Genomic DNA, 10,805 nt, shown 5'->3' on the forward strand with positions numbered 1-10,805 from the left:
TGGAGCCTGTGGGTTTCTGTCTATAGATCTGTGAGTGAAAAGGCTGGCAAGTTAGTCATTCATTCAGTAAGCATGTATTAAGCACTATGTTAAATCTTGTGGTAAGAACTAGAAATACAAATTTTAATCAAAAAAAAAAAAAAGTCCTACCTTGACAAGTTCACAAATGGGAGTAGATAGAAGATAAAAGTTAGTTGAAAAGGCGGATGGAGTCAAGGTATCCAGAGCAGGGGAATGATGAGGAAGTCCAAAATATAGCCTAGATAGAAATGGACAAATTATTGGCCTGTATACTGTCCTTAAATGGAGGTTCTGGAAGGAGTCATGTAATAAGAGAGTACTTCTAAGCTATGGATTCCAGGGGAAAAGTAATCTTCCAGGATGGAGAGATTTCTTTTGCATTTGGGAACAATCTAATGAGAAATGAAGAGATGGCTGGCCTGGGCACCCTCCTTGAATGGAAATTCTGGGAGGAGGCATTCAATAATAATCTAAGTCCCTTCTAGATACTACCTTAAGTCTCAAACATAACCTCGGTTAGAAGAATTCCTTCTCTCAGGTTGTATAATTTTGCTCTGTTGAAGTTAGAGACCAGGTTATAGTGGTTTAGATGACCCATCTGCTAAATAAGAGATTGTTAAGCTGGTATCCACAGATATTTCAGGATGTTCATGAACTTGATTGGGAAAAATTTATTTAATTTATTTAAAAATAAATGATTTCCTTTGTAATACTATTTATTTTATTCTATGCCTTATAAAACATTACTTTGAGAAAGGATTCATGAATTTCACCAGAGTACCTAGCAATAGTGGGGAATCTGTGGCCTTGAGAACAAATGTGATCTAATAGGTCCTTGGGTTCAGCCTTTTGACTCAGTCCAAGTTTTGCATAACAAATCTTTTTATTACATGGGTTTTTCAGTGAAGTTTGGATTTAGTCCAGGGCCACACTTAAGGATCTAGAGAATACCATGTGGCCTAAAGGCTATAGATTCCCCACCCCTGCAGGTGTCCATGACTTGCAAATAAATAAAAAAAACCTTGTGTAGAGAGCTCACATTCCCAGCCTTTATACTGGAAACACCAGTCTTTACAATAAACATTTGGTGTGACTCAGGATACTGCAGGAGTGATACAAAACAACCTTCTGGTGTATTAAAGCTGATCTTAGCCTCTGGGGCACAGAGAAATGCCTATGGATGTAATCATCTGGATGAATCAGCTAAAGTATCCTATGAACCCTAGAAACTGCTATAGATCCCTCAGAGTGGTAAAATTACCCCGTTGCAGAAGAACCTACCCTTTCTATAGGTTAATTTTTAGCCCCTGCCAGCCTATAAAATGCCCAAACAAGCCCCATTTCCATTCTTTTAAGCTACCTCTTTGTAGCCTGATGAATAAACTTTGCAGCACAAGCATTCCAGGACTATCTTTATCATTTGAGAACATTGGGCAGGATCTTTAGAGTAAATAAGATGTCATCAGCATATACTACCAATCTATGGTCCAAAAAGTCTTGGAAAAGAAAGTTCGTAAGTCAGAGTAATCACGGCATATCCCTAAAATCATAATGTTTTATTTGTACGAGCCAAACAGCCTGGAAGATGGCCTTTTGACTAAGCCTTTTCAAATCCTTACTAGATTGAATTTACACTGCCTCTTCAAATTAGTGAATAGGAGCACTTCTGGTTGGTTCAGTTGGTGAGTCATTATGCATGGAAGAAAGAACGATAGATTTCAAGTAAAATGACCTGCATTTGGATCTTGGTTCTGCCGTCTACTTCTTGTGTGATGAGTCTCTTGGCCTTAGCTTCATCATCTTTAAAATGAAGGGCTTGGAGTATCCAGACTAGTAGTAGTGCCTGTAAATCATCACCTCCTCTCATCCAAGACAATAATCATGATTACAAAACAACTCTTCACCTAGATTTTTTTTTCCCCATGTAAAGACAACTCCAGATTTGGTCATTGTTCAGATTAGCTTCTCTCATTCATTTGTCTCCAAGGTCTCACACATTTTGAATTTTCTCCTTTGTCTTAAAGTAGACATAGCCTTTTGGCATGGAAACACTTAAAATCAGGTTGCTAGCATAGTCAAATGACTAGGAAAGGTAATGTGTCTACCTCATTTGACTTAAAGAAGTTGCTAAAGTAGTGGTATTCAGGCAAAAGATTGTATTAGTAGGCAAAGGGCATTGACTACCAGCTATATGAGCACAATTTTCATATCTACCTCTCAATTAGAGTCAAGACTTAGAATTTCTTTAGGTCTGTGCTGATCAACCATTTGAATCCTAACATGAAGGAGAACAAAGAAGAATATAGTCAATGACTCTTCCAATAGACTATTTAGAAATATGTGCTCACTAGCATGTATATGCCCTCTAGACAAACAGGACTGAGAACAAGGGGGTCAGTGAGTTGGCGTATATTTCAAGAATTTCCCCTTTTTGGTGCTAACCATATAAATGGTGTAGAAACTTAATCAGATCTGCATAATTCCTCTGTCTTCAACTGCATCATCCTAATCTTCTGCTTGTGCTGAATCAATTCATAAAAGCATTATTGGCTATAAGTTAGGGGACTTTAACTTATAACAGGAAACATGTGGTTATGAGTATTGCAAATTCATACTCTCGTGTTTCCTTTGGTGTCATAGAAATTGAACAAAACTAAGTTAAACAGAGTTATAATCTCTTACCCCTTTAGGAGAAAAACTTTATTAAATAGACTCTATAGGTAAACTATGTAGCCAGATGATACAGTGGATAAAGTTCTGGGCATGGAGTCATGAAGACTCATCCTCCTCAATCCAAATACAGCCTCAGACACTTACTAGCTAAGTGACCTTGAGCAAGACACTTAACCCTATTTGCCTCAGTTTCCACATCTGCAAATTGAGCTAGAGAAGGAAATGGCAAGTCATTTTAGTATTTTGCCAAGAAAACCCCAAATAGATCCATGAAGAGTTGTACACAACTGAAAAATGACTGAACAACAATAGGTAAACTAAGGTTGCAGATTAAACCACTTAGGGGGCCCATTGTATACTAATTTGAGAAGGGAAAGTTACATCTAACCCTGATCGCACAAAAAAGCAAAAAACCCCAAAACTCAGTAAACATAAACATCATGAAAATAAAATACCAAAGTAGTACAATGATGACCATTAATATTAAACACCAAGTCTCATTATAACCAGGTAACCCACTCCTAATATTCCCTTAATCATCACATTTCATCTTGAGTCCCAGATGCCACATATAGTCATCTGGTCCATAGAAACTTTTGCTTCTGAACATTCTGGGATCAGTCACATCATCAGGCAGCTCTTAAAGGGCTTTCCTAGCACATTTGTTTCTCTGGTTCCAAGTCACTTGCAGAGATTCTTGGGTAATTCTTCTAAGACCTTTGCCTATGCTAAGCTGTCCCCTCAATTTTTTCCAGGGATATACATCTACCTACAAACAGTTCTCAGACTATGCTTCTTTGAATAGAACATGACATTCCCCTTCAATGGTAGACTATTGGCTTAATAAAAATCCAGACAAAAACAGCTAAAATTAAAACTCAGAATATCGTCAAATTACAGTCTGAAGAGAACTGACCTCCAATAGCAAAATTTCGCTAACCACAGCTTGGGGAAAGGATGTTACTAGGTTTCTCATGTTTTCATAACAGTTAGCAATGAGCAAATATAAGGGCATTTCATTTCTTCTTCATTTGCAAATTAATAATAATCTCATTATGGAACTTCACACATTGAATACATGATAGTTAATTCAAAATGCCCTAGATAATCACCAGAGACTATAGGTTCCCAGACTAACAGATATCCACATTGTCTATTAACTCTTAAGGTTAAAAAAAAAAAGAGGTCTTCCAATCTAAAGTCTACTGTTAGTTGGTTCAAAGATGTGATTTTTATACATTTTATTTATTAATAGGTACAATTTTATATTTCATAAATGATAGCCAAATAATCCCAGATGAAACTCACTGTCTACTACAAACAAATTTTAAAATTTCCCCTCTTTGGCTAGGAGAGGTTCTGGAGTCTTAAGCTTTAGTATTGTAGAATTTTATAATACTATGTCAGCAAGGTTGATAAGATCTTATGATCTTGCCCAAGTAGAAAGTCCCAAGGAATATCACAGGTAAGGATAATTTAAGGAGGACTTTGCTACTTTTTCTCCCAAAAACTTATTGTTATTTCCCATTTTAAAAGCAAAGTATATCCCATAGAATATTTAAGAGTTTTCAAACATTGTGACCTCATTCTTTTAACACTTCAATTCATGTTATTTTTCTTTTTTACTTTTTGCATTTCATTCATTTATTTTAGTTTTCAACATTCACTTTCACAAGATTTTGAGTTCCAAATTTTCTCCCCATCTCTCCCCTCCCCCCACATCAAGATGGCGTGCATTCAGATTACCTCTCCCAAATCTGCCCTCCTTTCTATCCCCTCCCCCTTTTCTAATCCCTTTCCTTCATATTTTCCTATAGGGCAAGATAGATTTCTATACCCCATTGCCTGTATATCATATTTCCCAGTTACATGTAAAAATAATTTTTAAAATTCCTTTTTAAAACTTTGAGTTCCAAATTCTCCCCCTATATCTCTTCCCACCTGCCCTCACTGAGAAGGTAAGCAATTTGATATAGGTTATATATGTGTAGTCATGCAAAACACTTCCATACATGTTTGAAAGACTATATTTTCCTCTATCCTATTCCATCCTCCCATTTATTCTATTATTTCCTTTGACTCTGTCCCTTCACAAAAGTGTTTGCTTCTGATTTCCCCCTCCTGCAATCTTCCCTCCCTTCTATCATTCCCCCATTCTCCTCCCCTCCTACTTTCCTGTAGAAAAATATAGATTTCCATATCCAATTGAGTTCCATTATAAGTTATATTAAGTATGTTATTCCCTCCTTAATCTGAATAAGATGAGAGTAAGTTTCACTCATCCCCTCTCACTTCCCCACTCTTCCCCTCCACTATAAAAGCTTTCTCTTGCCCGTTGTATGTAAGATAATTAACCAATTCTGCCTCTCCCTTTCTTCTTCTCCCAGTACATTCCTCTCTCAACTCTTAATTTTTTAAAATTTTATTATATTATTGTCATTCCTTTATATTCAACTCACCCTGTGCCCTCTGTCTATGTCTATATGTACATATCTCTCTATTTATATAGACACAAACATACACATTATATATATATGCATATATATATATATATATACTTATGTATGCTTATATATACAACATGAATATATATACACACATATATACATACACACACAAACACATACATATATACATACATACTCCCTCCAGCTACTCTAACACTGAGAAAGGTCTCATGAGTCACATATATCATCTTTACATTTAGGAATGGATGTAAAAACTTCCATTTTAATACGTCCTTCATGGTTTCTACTTCCTCGTTACCTTTCCATGCCTTTCGTTAGTCTTGTATTTGAAAGTCCACTTTTCCGCTCATTGCGTAGCTGCGTCTGTCCTGCTCTCATCTTCTAGGCAGCTCGCGGCCCTTGGAGAGCGACGGGGGTTAGAACGCATGCGCACCAAGCCTAGTTTAGAGCGCGTGGCGGCGGCGCGCGGGAAGCCGAAGCGGGTGAAGCCAAAAGTAGCCCGAGAGCCTCGCGCCCTCACAGCCTAATCGAATATAACAAAATCAGAATGGTTGAAGCAGATCGTCCCGGGAAACTGTTTGTAGGTGGCCTCAATACAGAGACAAATGAGAAGGCCCTTGAAGCTGTATTTGGGAAATATGGGCGAATAGTGGAAGTACTCCTGATGAAAGACCGGGAAACCAGCAAATCCAGGGGGTTTGCTTTTATCACTTTTGAAAGTCCGGCGGATGCAAAGGATGCTGCCAGAGACATGAATGGGAAGCTCCTGGATGGAAAATCAATTAAAGTTGAACAAGCCACCAAACCGACATTCGAGAGTGCTGGTAGGCGTGGGCCACCCCCTCCCCCAAGAAGCAGAGGCCCTCCAAGAGGTCTTAGAGGAGGGGGAAGAGGAGGAAGTGGAGGGGGAACCAGGGGGCCACCCTCACGTGGAGGACCCATGGCCGACAGCGGATATTCTCTTAACTTCAACATGGGGTCTTCCAGGGGATCCCTTCCAGTCAAAAGAGGCCCACCCCCACGTCGTGTCGGAGGCCTTCCACCTAAAAGATCTGCCCCTTCAGGGCCGGTGCGCAGCCGGAGTGGAATGGGAAGAAGAGCTCCCGTGTCACGTGGTAGAGACAACTATGGAGGTCCGCTGCGAAGAGACCCCGTGCCATCCGGGAGAGATGCTTATATGTCACCAAGAGATGATGGATATAATACGAAAGACGGCTATTCAAGCAGAGATTATCAAAGTCCTCGAGACAATAGAGATTATTCTCCATCTCCTCGAGAGTATGCATACCGTGATTACGGTCATTCCAGTTCACGTGATGAATATCCATCGAGAGGCTACAGTGATCGTGATTATTATGGTGGTCGCGATAGAGAATATTCCGATCACCCCAGTGGCGGCTCCTACAGAGATTCCTATGAGAGCTATGGTAACTCCCGCAGTGCTCCTCCTGCTCGAGGGCCCCCGCCATCTTACGGGGGAAGCAGTTGCTATGACGATTACAGCAGAGATGGATATGGTGGAAGCAGAGAAAGCTATTCAAGCAGCCGCAATGATATCTACTCAAGTGGTCGAGGAGATCGTGTTGGCCGACAAGATAGAGGGGTTCCCCCTTTTATGGATAGGGGATACCCTCCTCCACGTAATTCATACAGCAGCTCAAGCCGCAGAGCACCCAGAGGTGGCCGTGGAGGAAGTCGATCTGACAGAGGAGGAGGCAGAAGCAGATATTAAAATGAAAACCTTAAGTTTTTGGTCCAAAACCCCCTTTCAAAGAAAACAAAAAAACAAAAAACAAACAAACAAACAAACAAAAAAAAACAAAGCAAATGGAGCTTGTTTTATCTTTACTACCACAAGAATACTAAAAAGGAAACAAAGTTGTTTTTTCCTTTTTTATTGCCTAAGTTCTCCTCCATGATTTTTATGCTTTTGTGAAGAGCAAGTTAAAGCAATGTTTAATTTCATTTCAGATTTGTTTGTTTCTTTCCAAAAAGCAGATGTTAAATGTGTGAAATTTGAGCTCTGTGTACCAGTATTTTAAGTTCCAAAGTAAAAGTTTTCCCTGAAAAAAAGAAAGTCAAATTTTCTGTTCAGCTTTGGCCTTTTCATCAAGAAGGCTTGCAAGTCCTTTATATCATTTAATATCCATATTTTTCAACTGAAGGATTATACTCAATTTTACTGGGTAGGTGATTCTTGATTTTAATCCTAGATCCTTTGACCTCAATATCTTATTCAAAGCCCTCTGTTCCCTTAACATAGAAACTTCTAAATCTTGTGTTATCCTTATTGTGTTTCCACAATACTTGAAATATTTCTTTCTGGCTGCTTGCCACATTTTCTCCTTCACCTGGGAATTCTAGAATCTGGTTACAATATTCCTAGAAGTTTTCTTTTGGGGATCTCTTTCAGGAGGTGATTGGTGGATTCTTTTAATTTTTATTTTCCCTCCAGTTCTAGAATATCAGGGCAGTTTTCCTTGAGAATTTCTTCAAGGATAATTTCTATGCTCTTCTTTTGACCAAGGGTTTAAGGCAGTCCAATAATTTTTAAATTATCTCTCCTGCACCTATTTTTCAGGTCAATTTGTTTTTAATATTTAAATTTCAAATTCAATTACAATATTTCACATTGTCTTCTATTTTTCATTCTTTTGTTTTTATTTATAATTTCTTGATTTGTCATAGAGGCTTTAGCATCCACTTGCTCCATTCTAATTTTAAGGAATTACTTTCTTCAGTGAGTTTTCAGACCTCCCATTTGGTCAATTCTGCTTTTTAAGGCATTCTTCTCATTTTTTCTTTTGGACCCCTTTTGCAATTATTGTTTTTTTAAACAAATTAATTAATTTATTTTTAGTTTGCAATATTCAAATCCATAAATTTTAAATTTTCTTCACCTCCTCCCCTATTCCCTCCCCAAGATGGCATGTAATCTGATATAGCCTCTTCATATACATTCTTTTAAAACATATTTTCACTTTAGTCATGTTGTATAGTAAAATTAGAACATATGGGAGGAATAATCTATTTTTAAAGTGTTATTTTCTTTGGTTTTTTGGGGGGTCTCCTTTAGCAAGCTTTTGATATGTTTTTCATGATTTTCTTTCTTTTTTATTTTCTTTTTTTTTGCTTTTTGGAGGGGGAAGGGCAGAGCAATTGGGGCTAAGTGACTTGCCCAAGGTCACATGGCTAGTAAGTGTTAAGTATTTGAGGCCAGATTTGAATTCAGGTCCTCCTGACTCAGGGTTGGTGCTCTACTCACTGTACCACCTATCCACACCCCCCCCCCCATGATTTTCTTATATCACTCTCATTTCTCTTCCCAATTTTTCCTCTATTTTTCTTACTTAATTTTCAAAATTCTTTTTGAGCTCTTCCATGGCCTGAGACCCAATCATAATTTTTCTTGGAGGCTTTGGATGTGAAATCTTTGATTTATGTCTTCTTCTGGTTGTATGTTTCAGTCTGCTTGGCTACCAAGGTAAGATTCTACAGTCTGAGGAGCTTTTCCTCCTGTTTGCTCATTTTCCAAGCTAATTACCTGACTTTTTAACTCTTTATTAAGGTAGGACTCTGTTTCTAGTGTGAAGCTGTAAAGCCAAGCACACGCAGCTTTCCAGAGGGCTGCTGCTATAAACAGGTTTAAGATTCTGATCACATAGTATAGTGAACTCTCTCTTTATTCAGCAGTAAACTAAAGCAAAACATTCACAGAAACAAAAGTTTCAGCCTTCACGATGTTATACCATAACAACTTAGCATTAAAGTGGCCACATAATTTTCACCAGTGGCAACATAGTTTTAAACAAAGATATTATTCAATAAGTCCTTAACTCAGTCATCCTTAAGGAGCAAGCCTCCTTAATAGACACAAAGTACAAAGGTCAAAGTTTTCCACCCCTTGGTCACATTGTATTAATTTCTCAGTCAAAAAGTCTTCTTTCTTCTTGATTGGAGATTACTTTCCAATCTTTTTTTTTTTTTTAAGAAATTGGGGTTAAGTAACTTGCTCAAAGTTACACAGCCAGTTATTTTTTTGTGTGGGTTCCAAGTATCTGAGGCCAGAACCAATCCCGGATCTCTCAATGCCAGGGCCAATGCTCTTACTCACTGCACCACCTGGCCACCTGTTTCCAATCATCTTTAACTCAATCATCATTAAAAGGTACAAGGTACAGAGTACAAAGTTCTCTCACCCCTAGGCCACAGTAAATCATGATCTTCTCAGTCCGCAGTAAGTATCCAAGGAGAGGTCCTTTCATCTTGACTTGAGGGTGGCTCTCAGATTCCATGTTTCCTCTTCCATTGTTGCAGCTCCTGCCAGAATCTACCCAGCTGTCACCTGGATACAAAGGTAGGCAGTTCTCAGCTCCTCGTCCAGCTCCTATTCCAGTTCCTTGTCCAGTTCCATATTGAAGTTCACAGTGTCCAGTCCACCTCAAGTACTTTGCAGTTTCTGGGAAAACAAAGCTTAACAAAGCCAAAACAACATTTATGAACATTGCCGGCAAAATCCTAAATTCACTATTTGCCTGTGAAATCAACAGAGACCCACAAACCAGGTCTGAGAACTAAACAGAAACCCACAAACAAAGTCTGAGAACTCACCACAAATAGTCAGTATAGTCCCAGGACCTCTGACACACTCCTCCAGGACTTCTGTAAACAGACAACAAGAAAATCCTCTTTCAGGGCTTCCAGTAAGGTCCCAGGGATTCTGTAAAAGTATTACAAACATAAATCAACACAGACAGAACAGACAGAGTGCCAGGATACTACAAGTTTTCTCCTTCTCAACTCTGGCACCACTAGTGTTTCCTTTTCAGTTCTGCTCTCTCCCAGCTTATGCAAAGCTTTTTATCTGATCATTAGCTCTTCCCTGTTCTGCCTACCTCTTACATCCTTCCTGTTCCTGTCTTTGGCAAGTCTCTCCCTCTCTGGGTTTCACAAGTTCTGTTTCTTAACAAAGACTTGATATAATCACGGGCAAGGCTCAAAAGAATCTTGAACTGAAACAAGGTGCTAAATAATTAAATAGCTGAAACAAAGTGCTGAGTACTTCTTCACTTGCCATTACAGAAGGGCATACTGTCCCAAATTTCATGGGTTTTGTGCAATTTTTTTTCAGAGATACTTCTAGGTGCCTGCAAATTTTCATTTCTTCCAAGGTGGTATGATCAAAGGTCAGATATTTACTCTTCTCCTTGTCTCTGGTGTGCTCTGCTCTGTGAGCGACCACAAGCACCGTTTTCTGCCTTGGAGCTGAGAGGAGAATTCCCTCTCTCCTCCTGCCACAAACTCAGCCACACCAGCACTCCTTCTCATCCTAGCACCACCACCCAGGACTATGACCCAGATCCAAGGATGGGAAAAGCAAGATTCTGCCTCAGCACCAGTAAAGAGATTCCTGCAATCCTCCTGTGATCAGTTGTGTGATCCCTCCTACCTTCTACAGGCCAGGAGCTCTGGCAGCAACTGTAGCTGCCACCACTGTCATCATCATAGCTGCCCTGGGCCTAGGACTAGATCATGTTCTTCTCTCACCCAGGTCCAACAGACCTTTCCTACTGACCTTCTAAACTGTCTTTGACATTTGTGGATTGAGAATTCTGGAAACCACCAGAACTGCTAGTGATTCAG

The 10,805-nt window shown here is 39.1% G+C and overlaps 1 protein-coding gene across 1 annotated transcript; it reads left to right on the forward strand.

The window, feature by feature from the left end:
• Positions 1–5,680: 5,680 nt before the first annotated feature.
• On the forward strand, positions 5,681–6,956 carry LOC138142276 (RNA-binding motif protein, X chromosome-like). The gene has a single exon (XM_069063322.1). It carries the CDS (start codon positions 5,710–5,712, stop codon positions 6,892–6,894), a length of 1,185 nt encoding a protein of 394 aa, XP_068919423.1. The 5' UTR covers positions 5,681–5,709; the 3' UTR covers positions 6,895–6,956.
• The last annotated feature ends 3,849 nt before the right edge of the window (positions 6,957–10,805 follow it).

The sequence above is a fragment of the Petaurus breviceps genome, unplaced genomic scaffold (assembly GCF_028583685.1).
Source record: "Petaurus breviceps papuanus isolate PSGF00001 unplaced genomic scaffold, PetGlider_PUasm1.0 90556, whole genome shotgun sequence".
Taxonomy (NCBI): domain Eukaryota; kingdom Metazoa; phylum Chordata; class Mammalia; order Diprotodontia; family Petauridae; genus Petaurus; species Petaurus breviceps.

What these genes read in the sequence shown, in the direction of transcription:
- LOC138142276 (XM_069063322.1), top strand. Translation starts at nt 5,710, where the DNA reads ATGGTTGAAGCAGATCGTCCCGGGAAACTGTTTGTAGGTGGCCTCAAT.